General features: G+C 39.4%; 1 protein-coding gene across 1 annotated transcript in view; it reads right to left on the bottom strand.

Moving 5' to 3' along the window:
- LOC124268349 (acyl-coenzyme A thioesterase 1-like) overlaps positions 1–19,557 on the bottom strand; it is a 34,967-nt gene extending 15,410 nt beyond the window's left edge. The window contains exons 1-4 of the mRNA XM_046703325.1: positions 19,417–19,557; positions 18,505–18,618; positions 18,160–18,299; positions 17,414–17,637 (exon numbers count right to left, since the gene is read on the bottom strand). Coding sequence (XP_046559281.1) covers positions 17,414–17,637; positions 18,160–18,299; positions 18,505–18,618; positions 19,417–19,557 — 619 coding nt within the window. The remainder of the gene's footprint in view (positions 1–17,413; positions 17,638–18,159; positions 18,300–18,504; positions 18,619–19,416) is intronic.
- Positions 19,558–24,437: the final 4,880 nt, after the last annotated feature.

Genomic DNA, 24,437 nt, shown 5'->3' on the forward strand with positions numbered 1-24,437 from the left:
AACATGTAACGTCAGTCGTACTGCAACCGCCTGGAGACCAGTATTAAGTATCACAGGGCTGTGGATAACACTTTGTTTGATAAGGATCGAAGATCCTCCAGTTGCCCGATCACCTGGAGGTGAAAAGGAGTGGTATGCATTGAAATTACGTAATTCAAATGTATCCGTCTGTTTTAAATATGTCTCCTGGAGACAAATGGCTGATGGTGTGAAGTCCTGGACTAAGAGCTGCAAATCATTGAAATTATTCCTTAGCCCTCTGCAGTTCCACTGTACAAGATTATTAGAAGACATTATCTTTTGGGGGGATTTACTGGGGATCTACCCCGCACTTGTTTGGAGGGCGACAAGCTATGTGCCCTAGAATGGACGTTTTCAGATACGTCCATGGCCTCAAGAGATCCATATTTGTTGTATAATTGAATTTTGTTTTGCGACCCTTTTGGGGCTCTGCCACTCAGTTTTTTAGATACATCTGGCTTGTTACTTTTGGGTTTAGTGATATCTTGTTGAGACTTCGTTGACGACTGAGAAGATGGTTCATGATCACGGGAGGACGTCTCTGACTGGATTCGAGATGGACCAGGAGGTGAGTTTCCAGTTTGTGTAGTTGTAGCAGTCGAGAAAGGTTTAGGAGATTCTGTATTTACCCAAGTTAAGTTTGTCTGACAACTTGTAGACACTTTAGTTACCCTAGATGGTACCTCAGCCGTTGGTCTGGCAATAGAAGCATAACTTTCTGTTTGTTCTGAGCTGTGGACTAGCTTCTTGGCATCCGCAAAACTAATGTTTTGCGTGAATTTTATTCTATTAATTGCCATTTGGTCTTTCCATACGGGGCAGTCCTTAGAGTAAGATGGGTGATTCCCTGCGCAGTTGGTGCACTTTTTGACATTACTGACACAATCTTCAGTTGTGTGTGTCTTTTCACTACAGTGAGCACACACAACAGACAATGTGCAAGTATTCACGCCGTGGCCAAACTTTTGACACTTGAAACACCTAAGAGGGTTTGGAATATATGTCTCAACATTGAGGTTACAATAACCTGCCTTCAGTGATTTTGGAGCATTTGGTAGAGAAAAGGAAAACAGATAGGTGTTGGTTTTAATAGTTGTATCATTTTACGTGTTGAGAAACGTTTGACATACAGTACACCCTGATCCTTCATCTCGGATACGATATCAAGTTCCGACATGTCAGCCAGCAATCTATCGCGGTCTCGCACGATTCCCTTGCTTGTGTTAAGTGTTTTGTGGGCCGTGACGGTAACCGGAATGCCAACAAAAGTGTCAGTGTTCAACAGGTTGGTAGACTGTGGTTTTTTGCTGCACTCTATCAACAGCGCACCAGAACGTAGTCTTTTGATGTTCTTTACTTCGCCAGCAATGCCTTGAATACCCTTAGACACAGCAAAAGGATTTAGCTTTAAGGGTGTGCTATCTTTCGTGTCAATGACAACAAAACGGGGCCAGTAATCAATTTGTTTGGACAGTCTGAGGTCGTTGTCATCAGGATCAATTTCCAGAGGACGTTTGCTTTTTTTTGTTGGGGTTTCATAAGCCATGGTAAGTGTTTAGATTTCATCATCCGAGCTCCCCACCCACCACGGAGTATCACAAAGGACAATGCTAAAAACAAGTGGGTCTCCGACTTGCAGCACCAAGGATACTCGGATGATATACTCAAGCAGAAAAAACAAAAAGTAATTTTTCCACCAGATTGGCCCATGAGCCACCGCCTTCTGGCACAAGCATCTAGGCAAATTTTCACAAATTTGAAAATCCATACATCACATAGTAGATATACAAAATCAAAACATGTCAATATTGTTACCAAATAAAACCAAGCCAAATAATATTAGAGCAATGAAATTTAGTGCTCAGGGCTCGGCATGACCAGCCGATTGGTTGAACCGGGCCAATTCAACCACCCGTCTAGGTGAAGTTAGGGCCGAAGTGGTGTGTTGGGCAAAGGAACACTGTTCCCGGAACCAGTGCCCTCAACCACCAGAATCCCTTCCTCCACCGACACAGGGGCGCAACCCACGGCAAACAGGTTGGTGGACCTAATATCCCCCCGGATCCACAACAGGGGTTGAAGGGCTCTTAGCGTGACCCAGCACCCACCACGAGGAGGTGGCCCTTCACGGGTGCCGTGATAGACGTATGAGTGTTTTGGAGTTAACGTTTTATAAAATCTCTAGAGGCAAGAAAATAGTTAAACGATGACTTGAGATCATTTATACGACCTTCAGCGAGAACAATTGATTTACCAGGTGTTGCGCAGTAGTAATATCCCTAATTTGAAAATAAGAGAGATAAGCTCAAGTCATCCTGAAAGGTTGCAGTTATTGTATTACTTAAATGTATCAAGAGCCATATGAATCAAAGTATGCACAATGTGTATCCGACATCGGAGGGTCCCCTCAATGCTAATTAATATGATTCGTGTCTAAAGCTGTCTATCATAACGATTATTAGAGTGTTTAAGTGAACCCGCCCTTTTTGCATACCTCTGTATGTTCCACCTAGAGAAGCATGTTGGGAAACGTTGACCTGTCCCTGTTGGTCTGCCAGAAAATGGCCACATGACTTGAACACTGCCTTTCCTTCTTCCACCCATAACAGTATCGTCACTGGCTGTTTTGGACGAAGACCGCTGACTGTGATGGAGACTTTTTCGTCAACAAGTGCCACACGAGGGTTGACATTCACACACACCATGCTGGAATATCTTTGGCTTTGACTGGCGATGAGCCCTGATATTGCCTTAATGTAACACTTATTCCGCACCGCAAACATGACACATGCATTAGAAGCAACGTCATTGGTTCTAAATACGAGAAAAGCATGCATGTGTACCTTGACGCGCTAATAGTGAAGTATAATATATGAATAAATTACATTCACGCAAAGCATGCTGGAGTATGCTTGAACCCAGCTGGCGAGTTCAAAGTTCAAGCACAATATCCATATTTCCATGACATACTAAAACATATTAGTAGATCCATATCAGATCCAATGTACTTTTATAAGTTAAGGTTTGGGGCATTTTGTTGAAACGGCAGCAGCCAAATCACAGTGCCATAACCACTGAAATTTTCATGCAAAACAGAATGTTCCATCAAGAACCCATAATCCTATAATCAATAACATTCCCACAACTGAAAGGACATACTGTTTGCGACCCGCGAAGGTCCGGGTTAGAATGAACCTTCAGTAACCCATGCTTGTTGTAAGAGGCGACTAACGGGATCGGGTGGTCAGGCTCGCTGACTTGGTTGACACGTCATCGTATACCAATTGCGCAGATCGATGCTCATGATGTTGAGCACTGGATTGTCTGGTCCAGATTCGATTATTTACAGACCGGCTCCATATAGCTGGAATATTGATGAGTGCGGCGTAAAACTAATCTCACTCGCTCACTCACATACTGTTTGCGGAAAGCCAGCAGCAGTTCCAAAGCTACTCAAACGACATTGGAGTCTGGAATGGTATCATATGATGCAATGATGACAAAACATGTTATGCATCTTTTCTTTCTCCTTGAATATATACAACTGGGAAAGACTTAGGTAATTTTTACAAAGTTGCATGTTTTGATGTTCACTCACAGTATGTTGGTACAAAGCCTTATTTTCTGTAAGATCATGTCCATGAGATAGAATTAGCTTTCATCCGACCGTTGTATTTTTCAACAAGTCTTCTGATTCAAGCGTTGCAAACGTTGTGTCAAACGTGCTTGACGCTGATGATAGGTCAGTAGGGGATGTTGAATGACCTTTCTGATTCCAGACTCCAGATGATGATATATTGTATGGTTACATGCTAGTTTGAAATCTCTATCTGGGACCATCTAGTTATTTTCCTGTCCTTTGTTGACAGGTTTTAGTTTGAAATGTATTGTTTGAAAATATCATATTACGGTATAACTTGATTAAGTCACAATAAGGCTGAGATAATGCCGACGTTACTGAAATTAAATTCACTCAATGATGCCTGTATCATATTTACTTCATCTGCCGTGCCTCTATATTTCCAATTGCGGCGGTGGAGTAGCCTAATGGGTAAAGCGTTCGCTCGTCGCGACAAAGATCCGGGTTGGATTCCGCACATGGGCACAATGTCTGAAGCCCATTTCTGGTGTCCCCCGCCGTTATATTGCTGGAATATTGCTAAAAGCGGCGTAAAACTAAACTCACTCACTATAATTCCATTTTGAAGGATGGGTCAATTATTTAATCAAATATTTTGAATAAAATATGTCATAGTGCAACTATTGAAAATGATTCTTCGCAGACTATTATGATTATCGAAACTGTTCTCTGACATTTAAGGTATGCCCTGTTTTCAGCTTACATTCATGTCGGAAGACCAGGACGAATAGGAGCGGACTCGTTATAACTGAACAATCTTCCTGTGCACATGTGCCACAGATGCATATTGGAACAACAAAATATATGCTTCATGTTTCCTCATTATACCAGGCATATGATGACAGGATTCCAGTGTAACAGCCATTTAGGGAGATTCATTAAATCGCCATGACTCATTGTCAGGCAACAGCTGCGTGTTGATATTGGAATTTACTTATGCCTTGTTAGATAACTGGTTCTCACTCATGAGGGCAGAAATACAGATCTGGCAAAATCTTCTGACGAGTAATCTGTATTAAATGATGTCTTGGTAACGATTTCTGGTAGTTACGGAATTGATGGCGAGCACCTCAACATCCTCCGATTTGGAGATCTAAACTCTATTCTCATATGGATACATTGCGTGAAGCACATTTATAGTGTTCCCCGCCGTTATAGTGCTTGAAAATTGCTAAAAGCAGCGTTAAAAACCACAGTCACTCACTAACTACAAACGGTTAAAGTGGCACTGCTGAAAACGTCTCCAATCGCCATGTCGTGACTATATAAGTTACACAGTTAGACAACAAAATTTGAAATTAAAGGAGAGTGAAGTTTAAACATTTTAAATATTATTACACTTGTTAAAACTAGTGTGCTAACATGAAAAAAGATATCGCTAAGTGCCCATGGGAATGCCTACATCATGTATAAATGTTTTACTTCCAAAATATACATATGTGAGGAAGTCCAGCATTTCACATACTTCAAGTTTATATAATATTTTGTGAGTGCACTTCAACATGAATTTTAAATGTGCTGACACAAGGAATTTTAGTGTTAAAGTGGTATTATTTAACACATGCTTTTAAATGCTGCAACAGCAGCAGCCATAGTTTTGAAAATTCACACAATATGCTGCAACTAATCATCTGTCTAATTTTTACGGCATGTCGGTTGGTAATAAAGCATACTGAATTTGCAATAACCCTTCCCATGGATAAGCCCAAACAGGCGCATTTGAATACCGTATGATATAGTCTATATAATTACAATTAAACAGCACATTATCAGTGAGTGAGTGAGTGAGTTAATATTTAACGTCACATCGGCAATATTTCAGCCATATCGTGACGAGAACATGCGATATTAGAATGAAATATATGTATATTATAAAAACCTGCCGACGAAGGACAGTAAAAATACTAGATAATCACAGCTATCAATATAAAACTAGCGAACAAAGCTAAAACATTCTAATTAAAGAAGACAATACAATGTAAAAATTGGCTATAAATCGCCAACAACTGAAGGTAGATCACCATACTAGAGACCATGGGGACTTACAGTGCCTTTGCTACCTGCATGGACCCTAGTTGGATTTACACCATCCCTTCAGCCATTGGCGACAGAAGAAAAATCTAGCCATAAATTAAAAACACACTTATTCTACGATTAAAAAGCAGGTACACTTAAATTGACTTTGAAAGTTTTGGGACTTACGTACCCCCTCAGGAGGACAATAATTTTACGCTACGTCAACCCCCTTTGAGGGTACAGCCACTCACAATCTAAGTTGCTAATCTAAACTACCAATAATAAAATATATACCTATTTACAAATCAGTCAACAAATCTATTTTTTTCAAAAATGCAAGAATTAAATGAGAACTGACATTATTAAAAAGATCCTTCAGTGTTTTGGATGTGAAATAGATATCCCTTGTGATGGAATATTCAATGCAGTCAAGCAAGACATGCTTGACTGTGATTCTTTCATCACAAGGGATGCAAAACGGAGGATCTTCGCCTTTAAGCAAATATTCATGGGTATATCTAGTATGGCCAATGCGACATCGCCGCATAATGACCTCTTCAAATCTGGACTGACAACCCAAGTAGGTGTAACCAATGTAGGGTTTTATTGCATGTAATTTATAAATATCTACTTGGGTGTCCCACTTCTTTTGCATTAGATCGCGGATGTATGTTCTAATGCTGGCTTTATAATCAGAGTATGGAATAAGAAGTGGTGTCACAGATTTGTTGAGGGCTGCCTTAGCAGCAATATCAGCCATCGTGTTCCCAGAAATGCCAACGTGGCTGGGTAACCAACAAAAGACGATGTCGCATTGGCCAGTAGCAAGATCATTATATAATTCGATTATTTCAATTAAAAGTGGATGTTTGCAAGAGAGATTTTTAATAGCCTGAAGGCAAGAAAGAGAGTCAGAAAATATTATATATTGTTTATGTTTGGGATGTCTTTGAATATATTTAAGAGCTGTTAAGATGGCGTTTGCTTCTGCTGTAAATATAGAGCTGTTATCCGGTATTCTAGAAGATATTGTTCGGGATCCAATAACAGTGGCACATGCCACTGCGCCACCATCCTTGGACCCATCTGTAAACAAGGATTTGTATGTATTATATTTATTCTTAATTGACTAAATTCTTGTTTATACTGTAATTCATTTGTTTCTGATTTTTAAATGTAGTTAATGTTAGGTCAACTTGTGGCTCAACCAATTGCCAAGGCGGAGAAGAAAGAAGACGGGAAGGAGCTATATGTTCTAGCTCAATGCCAGCTGCAGAAAGGAAAGGTTGCACTCTTATCCCAAGAGGCGGAACAAGAGAAGGCTTCTTGTTATACAGATCTTCATATAGTGGACTAAAGACACAGTTATATGCAGGGTTTGACTCATTGGAATAAAGTTTTGTAATATACTGTAAAGTTAATTTTATACGGCGTTGTGTAAGAGATGGCTCATCAGCCTCAACGTAGAGACTGTCAACAGGAGAAGTTCGAAAGGACCCAAGACAAAGTCTCAGACCTTGGTGGTGGACAGAATCAAGTAGGTTTAGGTTGCTTTTGCAGGCTCCACCATACACGATGGAGCCATAATCAAGTTTCGAGCGGACCAATGAGCGATATAGGTGGAGGAGTGTAGTTTGATCCCCTCCCCACTTTGAGTTTGAAACAACTTTCAACAAGTCAAGTGCCTTCAGGCATTTAGTTTTAAGGGATTTAATATGCGGAAGAAAGGTTAAATGGGAGTCAAAAATTAAACCCAAGAACTTGGCTTCCTTCACAACTTTGATGGGTGTGCCATTTAAAGATAGTTCAGGGTCTTTATGCGGTTTGTATTTACGGCAGAAATGAATACAATTAGTTTTGGATTTAGAAAATTTAAAGCCGTTTTCAAGACACCATTTACTTATCTTGTTTAAACACAACTGCAGTTGCCGTTCAATAGTATGCATATTTTACCGCGACAAGAAATGTTAAGATCATCCACAAAAGTGATCCATCGATTGAATCATTTAAAACATTGGATAAACTGTTGATCTTGATACTAATAAGGTAACAGACAAAATACTGCCTTGTGGAACACCCTGATCCTGATTGTAATGATCAGACAGGGTAGAACCCACGCGGACTTGAAATTGTCTGTCGTTTAAAAAGTTAGCTATAAATTGAGGCAAACGGCCTCGCAATCCGAAGCCATGTAAATCTCTTAATATGCCATATTTCCACGTAGTGTCATATGCTTTTTCAAGATCAAAAAAGATAGACACAGCGTGTTGTTTATTAATTAGCGCATTTTTTACAAATGATTCCAAACGCACTAGGTGGTCGACAGTACTTCTGTTTTTACGGAAACCACATTGTATATCTGTTATAAGGTTATTAGTTTCCAAGTACCAAACAAGTCGATTATTTATCATGCGTTCCATGGTTTTGCAAACACAGCTTGTTAGTGAAATCGGTCGATAATTAGACGGATCCGTATGATCACGTCCAGGCTTAGGTATTGGTACTACTATAGCGTCACGCCATGAGGAAGGAAATTTCCTGACGTCCAAATATCATCAAAATGTGTAAGAGCGTCTCTAAAGATGACTCTGGTAGTGTTTCAGGAGCTGATAATGTATGTTATCAGCACCTGTAGCAGTATCGTGAGCTTGCTCAAGAGCAGTATGGAGTTCATGAATAGAAAATGTTTCATTATAATCTTCCCATTATCCGAATTGAAATTAATAGTTTTCTTTTCTTCTTGTTTTGATATTGTTGGAATTTAGGCACATAATTAGAAGAGGAAGAGTGGTTGGCGAGAGTTTCACCCAGTTTATTCGCAATATCTGATTTATTTGTAAGTAATTGATCTCCATGTTTAAGATGATGGACACTAGATTTAATACCTTTACCTTTAATTTTCTGGACCATGTTCCAAACCTTTGACATGGGCGTTCGAGAATTTATCTTGGATACATAATTTTGCCAAGATTGGCGTTTATTCTGTTTAAAGGTACGCCGCGCTTTAGCATTTAACATTTTAAATTTATTTAAATTATGCACCATAGGATGGCGACGGAAATAATGTTCTGCTTTTTCCTTGCCTTCCTAGCTTGTTTGCACTCATCGTTGAACCATGGTTTTCGGATATGTGGATTTGCAGAGGACTGTGGTATACACTCATCAGCTATGGTAGTCAGTTGATCGGAAAACAGTTAATAGCATCCATAACGTCACTAAAAAGTTCAGGTTTCAGTTTTGTAGCACACAGTGTTTCATATAAGGCCCAGTTAGCCTTTTAAAATTCCGCCTTGATGATGGAGGTACATCAGATGGAGTTACAGGTTTTAGTATGGTAGGGAAATGGTCACTTCCACATAGGTCATCGTGAACTGACCATTCAAATTCATTTAGTAGTTCTGAATTAGTGAGTGACAAGTCGAGAGCAGAATAAGTTCCTGTACCAGGGTGTAAATATGTGTTGGAACCATCATTATAAAGACATAAATCATTATCGGAACAAAACTCCTCCAGTAATTTACCTTTAGCGTTTGTATTTGCACTACCCCAGAGTGGGTTGTGCCCATTTAAATCTCCCATAATAATACAGGGCTTCGGGAGTTGGTCATATAGAGCTTGAAGATCAGTTTTGTGAAACGTTGAAGACGGAGATATGTAGAGAGAGCATAATGTAAACGCAACGTGCAAAGTTAGTCGCACTGCAACAGCCTGAAGATTAGTAGTAAGAGCAACAGGGCTATGGATAACGTTCTGTCTGACTAGGATTGAAGATCCCCAGTGGCCCTATCACCCGGAGGTGAAAAATAATGATATGCATTGAAAGAACGCAGGGCAAAAGCATCTGTTTGTTTTAAATAGGTCTCCTGCAGACAGAACGCTGATGGAGTTAAATCCTGACTAAAAGTTGTAATTCACTGAAATTAGTCCTCAGTCCTCTACAATTCCACTGTATAATATGATTGTGATAAACTATCTTTGGGGATTTATTGGGGATCTTCCCCGTATTTTCTTGTTGGGCGACAAACTGTGCGCCCTAGAACGGACAGTTTCGGACACATCCATGTCCTCAAGGGAACCATATTTGTTATACAAGTTGATTTGATTTTCTGACCCTTTTGGGGCTCTGCCACTGAATTTTTTGAAAGAATCTGGCTTCTTACCTTTGCCTTTAAGGGGCTGTGTAGACTTTGATGTCGACTGAGATGATGCGTCAAGATCAGAGGATGTTTCACATTGGCTTTGAGACGTACTAGGAACTGATTCAGTTGTTTGGGTCGATATTGCAGGTGAGAATAGCACAGGAGATTCAGATTTAACCCAGGTCAGGTTTGTCTGACAGCATGCAGTTGACTTTGTTATTCTAGTGTTTGCTTCTGACGGTGTTCTGGTGATAGAAGCATAACTCTCCTTATGCTCTGAACTTTGAACGAGCTTTTTTGCATCGGCAAAACTAATGTTTTGGGTAAATTTGATTCTATTTATCTCCATTTGATGTTTCCAAACAGGACAGTTTTAGAGTAAGATGGATGATCCCCTTCACAGTTGGTACATTTTTTTACATTACTGTCACAATCTTCTGTTGTATGTGTCTTTTCACCACAGTGAGCACATACAACAGACAATGTGCAAGTATTGACGCCATGACCGAACTTTTGACATTTGAAGCACCGTAGAGGGTTCGGAATGTACGTGTCAACATTGATGTTACAATATCCTGCCTTTAGAGATTTTGGAGCATTTGGTGAAGAAAATGAAAACAGGTAGGTATTTGTTTTGATAACAGTATCATTTTTCCTGGTCGTGAAACGTTTGACATAGAGTACGCCTTGTTCTTTCATCTCAGAGACGATGTCAAGTTCAGACATATCTGCAAACAATCGATCACGGTCTCTGATGATTCCCTTGCTCGTGTTTAAAGTTTTATGAGCAGTGACGGTGACCGGGATGTTCACAAACGATTCTGTACTCATGAGGTTGGTGGCTTGGTGCCTTTTCCCACACTCAACCAACAGAGCACCGGAACGTAAACGTTTAATATTCTTGACATCACCAGCAATGCCCTGTATACCCTTAGATATCGCAAAGGGGTTCAACTTCAATGGAGTCTTATCAACAGTTTCGATGACAAGAAATCGTGGCCAGTATTCAATGGACGTGGACAGTCTTTGATCAGTATCAACTGGATCAGTGTCTAGTGGACGTTTGGTTTTTTTATGGGGGTTTCGTAAGCCATGGTTAATTTTTCAAGGTTCGTCATCCGAGCTCCCCACCCACCATGGAGTATCACAAGGACAATGCTAAAAACAAGTGGATTTCCAACTTGCAGCACCAAGGATACCCGGATGATATACTCCAGCAGAAGAATTAAAAGGTTAATAATTCCACCAGATTGGCCCATGAGCCACCGCCTTCTGGGCATAAGACTCTAGGCAAAGTTCATAACGTAATAATTCAAAATCACAAACGTTTTAGATAAACAAGTAAGCCCGAAATTAAAACAATTCCAAATGTAATTTGTGCAATGACATATATAGATATAGTCTATACACAGGGCTTGGCGTGACCAGCCGATTGATAGAACCGGGCCAGTTCTACCACCCGTCTAGGTGAAGTAAGGGGCAAAGTGGTGTGTTGGGCAAAGGAACGCTAATCCTGGAACCAATGCCCTCAACCACCAGCCTCCCGTCCTCCACCGACACAGGGGGCGCAACCCACGGCAAACGGGTTGGTGGACCAAATATCCCCCCGGGTCCACAACGGGGGGTTGAAGGGCGCTTAGCGTGACCCAGCACCCACCACGAGGAGGTGGCCCTTCACGGGTGCCCATTATCAGTGTATAATACTTTGTTTAAATCAGGTGTTAGACATTTTCAGAGGCAGTCATCTACAGTGCTTCCCGTAATGTCTTCCAATAAATACGAATGCACATATATCATAATCCAAGTCAGACCTAAAATTCTCCTCATAAAGAATCTCGCTTCTGACAACACCAAACATTCCGGGGAATGTTTACCCACTGTTCCTGCATTGCTTGTGCCAGTTGTTGGAGGTTGGGCGATATTGGCAAAAAAAATCAGTTATTTTTAATAAATGCGCTTAAGATAATGATTCATTTTGGAAGTGTCATATATACTCCAGGGCACAGAGAAAACATTATAGCATGGTCAAATATGATACTTTTATCCATTGTAAAATGTTACATGTATCATCTTACATGTGAGGTGACATTCCTATAACAGGGGTAAGAGTAATTACCCCAGTTAGGTTTCAGTTACCTGTAAATAATGAAATCTCTGAAGAAATAGAAAATGATTCTTTGACTAATTTAGTACTGTTTCATCTGATCAATCTCACTATATGAAGAGTCACACATCCTTCAATTTCAAATTGAATACAGAACAACATTTCGCAGGTAGGTGAAAGCTTTGGCGAATATATCTGTCTCCCCGTTTTACTCATTTGAAGGTCACGATCGCCAATAGCTGAAGTGGCGATGTAAATTTAATAAGGGTCCATGCAGGTGGCAAGGGTACTGTAAGTCTGTATGGTAAATAGTGTGGTGATCTACCGTCAGTTGCTGGCGATCTACAGTCCGTGCTAAAAAAAAAAAATACTTGTTAGTTTTAAGTTCTATATCTGTGATGTTCTAGCTGATTTACAGTCATTGGTTATTGGACTATATAATGTAATTTTATCTATTATCAATTTCTGACTTCATTTAGTCATGATATGGCTGAAATTGGACTATATAATGTAATTTTATCTATTATCAATTTCTGACTTCATTTAGTCATGATATGGCTGAAATAGTATTGAGGTTACTTAAAATTGTAACCCACTCACTCATTTGAAAATCTTAAGACATCACGAAAGTTGTTTTTCTCTTTCACTGTGTTCTGATTGAAACAGTTGTATTGTCGCTAATAAATTAAATTGAGAGTGGGTTGGTCAATCTGGTTATAAAGTGCTTCATTTTGCAACAGTCTAAAAGATATATACTCATTCCAATAATGGTTGTCACCCCCTCCCCGCACACACCTCACACCCCCTCCCCCTCTCCAATTAAAAAAAATTGAAGGGGGTGACAACCATTATTGGCATGAGTATACATGTACACACAATTAATGAGTTTCAACGAACTACATAGTCGAAATCTTGTTGTGGAAGGACATTCCATTGCTTAAGCTGCAATCCAGGGAGGATTTATATAATGCACAGTTTCCACGTGTGGCGAGATTCTTTTGATGGCCAGTAGATATGTGCGGAATACTTGGTCTTTGTGTGTTCTGAACTTTTCACAAATAATTGTCGTCATCACGATTTGATTTAAGCTTAAGATATCGCACGAATCTTATATTAGACTTAAAGACACACGATTGTTGAATCTCACAGACATAACAAATCATTAGGAACATCTTGGTACAATTTCGATTGAAGCATATTTCATAGTTCATTTCATTCGCAACTCTCATAGTGCGTCTGATCGTACAGTGCCTGATGAAAACAATGTTCTCTTTCTGTCATAGAACGTCATGTTTTAACCCCTTTTAAAGTATATGAGTTAACGACTTCCACATATGAGGGTCCAAATTGCTCGAAAGGCAACGCATTATGCGGAAAATACAAAAAGAGTAAGTAGCATTTTTACATTGTTTAGTAGGATGGTTCGTCAATACTACAGCGTTCCTGACACAAGGAAGTTTAAATTGACACCTTTTATGGGCCCTTCGGTGACCATAGAGTAAACCAGACGGGTTGTATCATTTCTTTGATGTGATACAAACATTTGCTGAGAAGAAGATTTACAGTTTACATTCTGTGGGGGGTATGTAAGTCCCAAAACATTCAAGGTAAAGTTAAAGATACCATTGTCTTTAAACGTAGAATATATGTTATTTTAATTTATTGCTAGTTTGTGAAAAATTGCTAATAGCGGAAGGGATGGTGTAAAACTAGCTAGGGTCCATTCATGAAGCAAATGTACCCATGGTCACTAGCATGGTGATCTACCTTCAATTGTTGGCAATCTTTAGCCTCCTTATATATTGTGTTGTCCTCTATAGATAAAATGTTTTAGATTTAATTACTAGTTTAACATTTATATCTGTCATATTCTAGTTGTGTTACTGCCCTTCGTTGACGGGTTTTTCGAATTTACCTTTAATTATTATAAATCTATAACTTGATTTAGTCACGATATGACTGAAATATTGCCGATGTGACTTAAATTTTAAATCACTCACTCATTCATTACAGTGTACATTTCTAAATATTGATGTAGTAGTGATCGAAGTAATGTATGATTATTCTGAACCTACCATAATATGATCAAGTGTTTGTTCGGTGGCATGCTTGACTTGCATGCGTTTGTGACAGGTGCAGAACAGTTCCAAATGTTCATGCATTGGTGACAGATGAAATATGAGAGCATTTATTATAGCATAACATACTCTAATGTTTCACTTGCCTTTGCATTCCTTAAACGGTACGGATAATATTTTCTCCCACCCCTGGTATAATCACTAACTGATTATTCATAAACACATGCATGTCGGAATCGAACAGTGGACACTTGATCATAATTATGAAAATGGTTCAGTCGGCATTAATGCTTGTCTTAGATTTCGGTAATATGTTTAAGTGGGACAGGGCTATGTATTATATCTCGCCGCACTAAAATAGAAGCGCCTCCAGTAGCTTTATCCCCTGAAGGGGAAAAGGAATGATAATCACTGCACTGTCTTAAGTTAAAGGTATCAGTATTTTTAAGATATGTCTCCTGAAGACACAGTGATGACGGTAATATCTTGTATTAGTAATTGTAATTCATTAAAGTTGGTCTTCAAACCTTTGCGATTCCACTGAATTATATTGGCCAACTGAGTCATGGTGGCTCAATTGGCGATCTCTCTCGAGAATGTGAGTTGGGTAGGCTCCTCCGTCTGTCCTGTGAGTACGGAGTAACCTCCATATCTAGAGGTCCAAACGAGTTTTGTGTTAGAACCTCTGAAGGTGATGAGACATTAGGCGATTTGTCTCTATTTAGTTTTTTGTCCCTTTCGTCTTCTTTTGTTGATCTCCAACTGGTTTTAGAGTTGAGGATTGTGACGGTGTAGAGGGCTGAACTTCTGTCAGGGATCCAGACGTAGACTGGGTGACTCGGGAAGTAGGTGGAGTAAGTAAAGTGATTGATGTAACAGGTTTTTCTGACGGGTCAAGTCAAGTCAGTCTGACATGCAGTTGAGGACATTGCTACAGAGCGGGATACTGCAGCTGAATATGTGATATTCTGAGGGGTTGAAGGCTGATTATTGAACAGTCTTTTCGCATCAAGGTATGGACTATTCTTTTCACATTTTATCTTCATAATTTGTGATTCCCTTTGATACACGGGGCAGGACCTGGATGAAGCAGAGTGTAGGCCATTGCAGTTTGCGCATTTGAAATCATTCTGACAATCTGCACCATCAAGATTGTTTCCCACAACGGTGACAAACTGCAGAATTACGGCATAAGTAGCTCCCATGACCAAAATGCTGACACTTGTAACACCGGAGTGGATTGGGGATATACACATCCACCTGCCTTGATCGACTGGGGCAGAGATGATCTGGCAAAAGTCAAGAGATAAGTGTTGTTTTTTATTAATATCCCTTCTTTTTTTATCGTAAAAGGCTTCACCGCCGTAACAGCCTGATCTTCAAGCTCTGCCGCTATGTCCTCCTCTGACATGTCAGAGAGACAGCGAGCCCTGTCTCGTATAATGCCACGGCAAGAATTGAGAGTCCTGTGCACGGACACAGCAACCTCCACATGGGCAAATGTTTTGACAGACAAAAGATTTAGAGATTGCTGTTTCCGCGCGCACTCCACCAGAAGTGAACCACTACGGAGCCGGGTGACATTTTTAACCTCATCACATATCCCAAGGATAGCTTTGGATATGGCAAATGGGTTCAGTTTTATTGGTAGAAAATCCGAAGCTTCAATTACTAGGAAACGAGCCCATGAATCAATGTTTGGCGAATTTGTTTCAGTAGAGTGATCAAGTTCATCTAGTCGTCGCTTTTTCTCGTATCGAGATGAACCAGCTTTTTGGGATGCCATCGTGAAAGGAAAAGAATTCAGCACCCCTGCTCACCACCCACCATGGAGTGTCAGCAAGGACGGTGTCAAAGAGCACCGGATATCCAAGATGCTGACACCAGGGATACAGGAGTGTTATACTCCAGAGACAACTACACAAATAGCTGTATTTATCTACTAATTCAGGCTGGTTCGGCCCATTACATTAAATTGGAGACATACACCATTTGAAGGTCATTATCACCAGATTGGACCAGGAGCCACCGCCTTCTGGCATAGGACTCAAGGCAAGTTAACATAATAATTTGAACATTGAGGATAAAAAAATAACCAACGCCCAAAATAAGTAAAGGTGCAAATAATAGATTCACCATGCACAGGGCTTGGCGTGACCAGCCGATTGATAAAACCGGGCCAGTTCTACCACCCGTCTAGGTGAAGTAAGGGCCAAAGTGGTGTGTTGGGCAACAGGAACACGGTTCCAGGATCCTATTGCCCTCAACCACCATAATCCCGTCCTCCACCGACACAGGGGCGCAACCCACGGCAAACGGGTTGGTGGACCAAATATGCCCCCGGGTTTACAACGGGGAGTTGAAGAGCGCTTAGCGTTACAGAGCACCCACCACGAGGAGGTGGCTCTTCACGGGTGCCCGTTCTCGATGAACTAAAATAAACAACATTACAGCAAACGTTGAAGACTATTTCATGCTTTTTTACATAATAAACGTATTTCACAGATAATAACCACATTTTATACTAAATACCATCCTCAACGATACCATAATGAACAATAAGGATGGCCTTTCGTGTATTTGTCAAAGCACTGATTGTATTTCTTTCATAAATTCACACATTAATGTATTTGAGTTCTATAAAGAGATACCACTGTAATATCCCTGTATCGTTTTTATGACATTTCCCAGCAGTGGCCCTCTAATCAGTTTTTCTAATTATTAATGATTATAATGTGCATTGAAAACATAAAATCCCATGAGGGCCGATTCGCCACAAGCTCGCAGTTCAAGTAGGTTCAGTTCATCCTTAGGACAGACCAAGGAACGACCATCTTTGTACCCTCAGAAAGTATTTGAGACATGTATAATTAATACCACGTGGATTCTTGAAAATCTTTGTACGCCCAATAAAGAATGAAATACGATTTTTTATAGGCACTTTTATTAATATTATACAGTACCACTGCACACGACAAGGAAAGGCATAAATACGTAATATATCCATGGATCATTTACCGCTATATCTGATGAGATTAAGTAACATCTCTGTGTTCAAAGGTTCAAGAGAAAAGTGAAACTGTCTCATTTGCTTCACATTAAAGTATATGCATAAGCATTCAATCTAACAAAACATATACTCTCCTCAAGACGGTTTGATAATGTACCCTTCCAATGGTTAGCTTTCCCTGTACGGCGGGCAATATTCCTACATCATCACCCCTTTGTTGTCTTCCAACCCGTGAAGGTCCGGGTTAGATCTGATCTTCAGTAACCCGTGCTTGTCGTTGGAAGTGATTTGATTGATGCTTGTTATCGTATCCCAACTGCGTAAAACATTTTCATGAGGCAAAAACTGGATTGTCTGGTCCGGATTCCCTAACTCAAATTATTATTGCCTTTGTAAAATACTCACCAAGGGTTTTGTTGTTCCAGGATGTAAACACAGGCACATATGGTGGCTCAATGAGATGTCCTGTTCCTGGATAGATAATGAGCTCAATGTTCTTTCTCTTCTCTTCAGGACATGTCCCAATAAACGTGTTAGCAAAGTCAGTTCTCCATACGCCATCATCTTCTCCACACAAGTACAAGATCTTGGCATTATTCGTCCAGGCCTGATGCAGCAGTATCTGATTCCTGAGACGACAGAACACATTTTAATCTGATACATATATCAGTTAAGGATTCTTTGTCAATGTGACAATACAGAAGAAGAAAAGGTAAATTCATATATTTCTATGTTCATATTCACTATCTAAAGGTGTTAATGACACTTCTTTATTACTTTTATCACAATGTTATTAAATATACTTTATAATACAAATATTTTCAATTATAAATTGACCCGTGAAGATCCGGGGTAGAATAGGTCTTCAGCAACCCATGTGCTTGCCATAAAAAAGGCGACTATCTTGTCGTAACAGGCGACTAACGGGATCGGGTGGTCAGTTTCGCTGACTTGGTTGACACATGTCATCGGTTCCCAATTGCGCAGATCGATGCTCATGCTGTTGATCACTGGATTGTCTGGTCCAGACTCGATTATTTACAGACCGCCGTCATATAGCTGGAATATTGCTGAGTGCGGCGTAAAACTAAACTCACTCACTCACTCACTCAATTATAAATTACAAATTACAAAGACATATAAATACTTACTCAAACCCTTTCCAAAAATCTCTTCCAGACTTGTATAAGTCATCAAGTTGAATACACCGGGGCACCACAGAGCCTTCACCTATTGAGGCAGCTGACGGAATATTTACATTGCTCGTCCGTAGCCGTGAAAACTCGGAAACCTGACAATAAGAAATCACCCTTTAAATGTTTTCGATCTCAAGCACTATTACACTCATATTTTGTTACAGAGTGTTACATCATGTTCACCTAATCCGTGAATGTCAGTTCGGAAAATTTAAAAAGAGATTAATTATGTTTTATGTTATTTATGTTTTTTATGTTTATAAGTGAAAAGTGATTGATTCAGTGTTGAATCCTGCTGACCTGATCAGTTGCCATGCCAAGCAGGAAGGCCAGTTCACCTCCCTTGGAAGTACCCACCACTCCAATACCTCCAGGCTGGACACTGGGATGAGACGCCAGCCAGTCTACAGCATCCTGAGCAAAACATATTTTCAAAGAAATCCCAAATTTTAAAATACATATCTCACAGGAACATCACATATTGTGCACTGCTTGATGTGTTATCAATTTTAATTTCTTTAAAAATCAACATACCTGTGAATTAAAACAAATCACATGTTATAGTTGTCAGAAACGGCGTGTCTACACACAGACCATGGTAGTGTTACAAAACAAGCATAAAGAATGTCTCAAGTTATGAAGTTTTAAACTTTCGAAGAATGATGATAATTTCATGGATATGCAACTTCCTTACTCTGTGAAAGGCGACGTTTCGACCTAGATTCTAATATCATTGTCATTGTCAAGCATGACTGTTATAAAAGCAATGTTAAGTGTCAACACATACCTCTGCCTATTTCTCGTAACACGTGGGTCTTCAAAACAAAATACTAACTACAATTAGCTTTAACATCATGAATATCTGGTACAGGACCCATTGTGGGTTCAGATAAAACTATTTAAACATTTGTATCACACTATTCAGCATTCAGTCAACACTCACTGAACATAAAAGATAATTACAACAAATCACTTGCTATTTATGTCTAACATGATGTGTACTGGGCCCTCAGCACATGACGTTTTAAAAGGATCACGTGACCTGCCTCAACAGTTAAGATAAGTTTCAGCCAAGATCAGTTAACAAGCCAGAATTACGGTAAACACTTAGCAACGAATCCTTAACTGATCAATAAAAGTCTAGCCATTTATAACACTTATGTCCCAAAATTGCCAATTTACAATGGTCAGTATAGCACAACAAGAAAGTACGAGAAAGTAATCAAAGTCAATATCAGCTAGTGAAGTGGGCAGGTCATCACATCTTAAGTAGGCAAGAGCAAAGCAAGCAAAGCCTCTAGAGGCCATCAGAACAGCACGGAACTCCGCCAGACCTCCCGTTGAGCCAAACATGTCGAGCACTGCAGGAAATGGCCCTTAACCTGTATAAAATCAATGAAGGGCTTATAGTGAGTGAGTGAGTGAGTTAAAATTTTACATCGCATCGGCAACATTACAGCCATATTGAGGGGCTTATAAATGATGTGAACACATTCAGACAATTTATCATGATTGGCACACATGAATGCTTCCAATGATTCAGGTATAATATATATATATTATCTTTTTCCTGTAAACCTTTTCCGAAAACCTTTAATACACTAATGTTTGCCGCAAATATATCCACTATCGCGTCCTTGATATTATAAAAGGAACCTAACTAGACTGATCAAAAGCACTACATGAACAAATGCCATAAACTTTCAGACTGTCGGCCTTTCGCCTGCTTTTTATAGGTTTATAATATATGATGCTGCTACTTCAGGTAAATATCCAGCAGGCAGAAAAAGTAACAGTAATAATAGTTTTTTTAGAATTAAATGAAGCAGATGTTCAGTGACATATGACATATCCTCCAGTTTTAAAAATTGTTTCTGTCTTGTAATATTTGCAGATTGGATTGTTTTTCCGTCATTTGTATAGTATTTCCAATTACACACCGATATCTTTAACCAGCTGCGTCTGTAAAACCAAAACGAATTAGAGATAACGTCATGTGTTGGCCAATTTCCGGGTGTTATTGAGTATTTGAAGCACGGGAATTGAAGCACGGGAAATCATTTGGAACCGACGGCGTCAGCCGGAGGTTTCAAATTAAATATTCCCGTGCTTCAAATACTCAATAACACCCGGAAATTGGCCAACACGTGATGTTTATCGACATTGTAAACACAAAAGTAAACCAAAAGGTCTACACACGTTTTTGTGTCTGCACTCATTGACACCGAGTATGGGTACAGCAATGAAATGTCATCAGCCGGCCGTTTCGGCTGTCTCCCATGGTAGCATCTGGAACTGTTCACTTGTGACGTTATTCGGACTTTACGTCACAATATGATTTTAATGACGTCATCACAGCTGACGACGTAACAATACAATGGTGTGAGCGATGTTTGTATGTATTAATACGCAGCGAATTTCCGGGAATCGAATACCATTTGATCATGTTTTTCAACCAATCAGATTAAAGAACACAGTGACTTTTGGTTTACAATGGTAAATAACAGATTAATTTGGTATCTGGAAACCAATAACCTCATTACAAATATTCAATGTGGTTTTCGGAAGAATAGAAGTACTACTGATCATTTAGTACGGTTAGAATCCTTTGTCAAAAATGCTACTATAACTAAACAACATGCTGTATCAATTAGGAGATAAACATCATGCGTTGGCCGATTTCCGGGTGTTATTGAGTATTTGAAGGACGGGAATTCATTTGGAACCGACGGCGCTTTCGATGGATTCAAATTCCACCCTTTTCACGCATCATCAGACCATGTGGCAGTGATTGGAACAGGAAGTGCTGGGTGAGTTGAAAATTTGGATGGAGGTACGAAACGAAATGTGATCTTTAAATATATCAGATTATGAATTCGGACGCTGTTTAATTAATTCCTTCAGCATAATGAGTGACTATATACCTATTAAATGTTCTGTATCACTCGTGATACGTTGAGACATCCACTTTTATGTGAAATTATTGAATTATATAATGATCTTGCTACTGGCCAATATGACATCGTCCTCTGTTGGTTACCCAGCCAAGTTGGCATTTCTGGTAGCAAATGGCCGATCTGGCTGCTAAGGCAGCAGCACTCAACAAATCTGTGACACCACACTTCTCATTCCATATTCTGGTAACAAAGCTGTTATTAGATTGTTCATCCATGATCTAGTGGAAAAGAAGGACACTCAAGTAAGTACCAATAAATTACATGCAATTAAACCAACTATCGGTTACACCTACTTGGGTTGTCGGCCCAGATTTGAAGACGTGATCATGACGATGTCGCATTGGCCACAGCAGGTATAGTCATGTGTATTTGTTAACAGGCAAGGATCTTCCATTCTGTATCCCTTGTGATGAAAGAATCACGGTCGAGCATGTCTTGCTTGACTGTATTGATTTTAAAAATAGTGAAGGATCTTTTTAATCATGTTGCTCCTCAATTAGTCCTTGGATTTTGAAAAGAAATTGAATTAATCAGTAAATTCTGATATTGTGTAGATAGTTGATTTTTAATATTAGTAGAGTTTAAGTTGCAACGTAGATGGTCAGAGGCTGTATCCTCGAAGGGGGTTAAAGCATTGTAAAATTATTGTCCTCTTCAGAGGATACGTAAGTCCCAAAACTTTCAAAGTCAGTTTCGACCTACATAATTTTAACCGCATTGTTGTTTTAGATGATGGCTAAATTTCACTACAATCACCAGGGGCTGAAGGGATGGTGTCAATCCAGCTATGGTACATGCAGGTAGCCAAAGTACTCTAAGTCCCAAGAGTCCCTAGTATGGTGATCAGCCTTCAGTTGCTGGTGATCTATAGCCCGGTTTTATATTGAATTGTTATCTATAGTGATATATACGTTTTAAAATAAAAGCTGTGATATTCTAGTAGTTTTACTGTACTTCGATGACAGGTTCTTTTTTCTCAATTTATACATTGTAGTTTGTATAAGTAAAGACAAAAACTAATCAGTAGTTTTATTCTAATAAATAGGTAATAAGTCACTGTCTAACAATATTTCAGTTAAATACGGCATACGGACACGGCTTCACAAGCAAAAATACAAAAGAAAAGCAACTTGATATCGTTACAATTATAATTTGCCATCAGTTAACAGTATCTTACATAGTTTGAATTGTGGTTAACGAATGGGTTAAAATTTAAGGTTGCATCGGCATTGCATCAACCATATAGCGGTGAGAATATTTTACTCATGTACACGAATGAATCACGAATAATACGTTTGTCATACACATATTTTCATTACAATATTAAGTCCGACAGAACTGCTCCTAAAACAGGACCTATACGCCACCAGCATCTAAAGGCGGGTCAATTCCGGTTTAAGCATGATACCCCAGCAGGATTTGCGTCATAACGTTTGGTGCAAGGTGGTTGTACGAAAATGCTAGCTAATACTTTAAGAATGCTTAGCAATGCGTACGCTTACAACAATGGTTGATGACAGTTGAATCAGTTATGATAGCAATTAAGCGTCAGCATGATTGAAAACCAAAACACCTTCTAATTTGATCAAATCTCTAATAAATCAGAGTCAATCGTACGATTTCGACAAGTATTTGTTTATAAATTATTATCAAATAGTATTCACAGAAAGAATATCATATTCTGCTTCACCAGTGTCATCCATCAGAAATGGTTCATATAAACGGGGTCTCCTTATAGTGTAGGCACCTTTTGTTCATAACTACTGAAGCAATCAGGCATGTCAAATAGCAAAACAAAGTGATTACTGGGGCAACGTATCAGTATAAACCTGTGACACAAAGTTAAAACTTATATTTTTCAATACAGTAGCATATAAACAAAACACGCGAATAATGTCTTGGTATCATATGAGATTTGCCAGATGTGAAAAAAACACTCTATTGAGCACACTGCCACATAACAGGAGTCGACTTCATCAATATATTCCTTTTTTTTATTTTCTTTTCGGAGTGGTTTCGTCATCAGCCCTAATGCTGCTAATGGGTGGACAAGCTGAAGCCCACCAGGTTAACATAAATCTCATATTCAGCACATCCTAAAGACCATAAAGTAGAGTAGACCTACCTGGAATAGACTTCTCGCTGCCCTCCACTAACACCTTGAATGCATGTGTACCATGCACTTCTAGAAAATGTCCAGTTCAGTTTGGAAGTAAGCAGGACAGATACGGGACCACTGACTTACACAGATGGATCTATAGATGGATACCGAATTGCCGAAACCGGGTGCAATATCTGATGGACGTATTTAACTAGCGTCCTAGATAGGACATGATACAGGTCCCTTTTGACCCCCAGATGCATATGGAAGGAACTAAACACACGTTCGAAACATGAAATGAAATAAATACATGTTCATTTACCAAAGACTAAGACCTTTTTCATTTCAGCAGGATACGCACTGAGATGCGTTTCAGGCTAAAATGTATCAAATGATAGGGTTTGAGTAACGTGTTAAGAAAGTCTTTCACTCAGTCAGATGATCTCAGATGTAGACCAAGAATGTAACATTTGGTGAGCCATTCAATGTTTGTTAGGTGCTTCTCTTTTTAGATGTTTTGTCCATTTCAGTTAGGATTAAGAAACCATGTTATCATTAATACAAAATTGGACCGAAACATTATTTAAACATATCTAACATAAAATGTGACACATACAATGACCTGAAAGAGCCCCGGTTCAATCTCGTGCTCAGACAGGGACATTTTCCAGCCAGATCTCCTGTATATATATCTGATGTTTGGGACTGAAAGTGTAAGCGCTCCAAACCTGTTTCTTGTAGTAAAGGTGAAGGCCCTGGCACTCGTTTGCTTCAGATGTCTCATTATGGAAATTGCCAACCATAATATTTACAATATCTGTATAAATCATACCATTGTATCACGTTGTGTGTCCTTTATTACCTATACAAATTCCAATATTAATTGGCGACATGAAATTGTTATTTCTTAATCAGTGAAATGCACAAAACAACAAGAGCGAAGCAGAGGTAGGAGAAGTTAAGTGAGTTAATACTTACTTGCCGTCAATATGTAAGCCATATCGTGGCGAGAAGAAATTCGACACTGATAAGCATAACATGTATTTTAAGAGGAAAGCAGAAGAACAATACCCTGATTAAATGTCAAACTGATGACGATGTTCAGTTTGAATTGAGAGTATACCCCACCAATGTTACATAAATGTTTTCGTTAATTATATCTCTCTCAGAATTCA

The sequence above is a fragment of the Haliotis rubra genome, unplaced genomic scaffold (assembly GCF_003918875.1).
Source record: "Haliotis rubra isolate DU_JTF1 unplaced genomic scaffold, ASM391887v1 Scf1372, whole genome shotgun sequence".
Lineage (NCBI taxonomy): Eukaryota > Metazoa > Mollusca > Gastropoda > Lepetellida > Haliotidae > Haliotis > Haliotis rubra.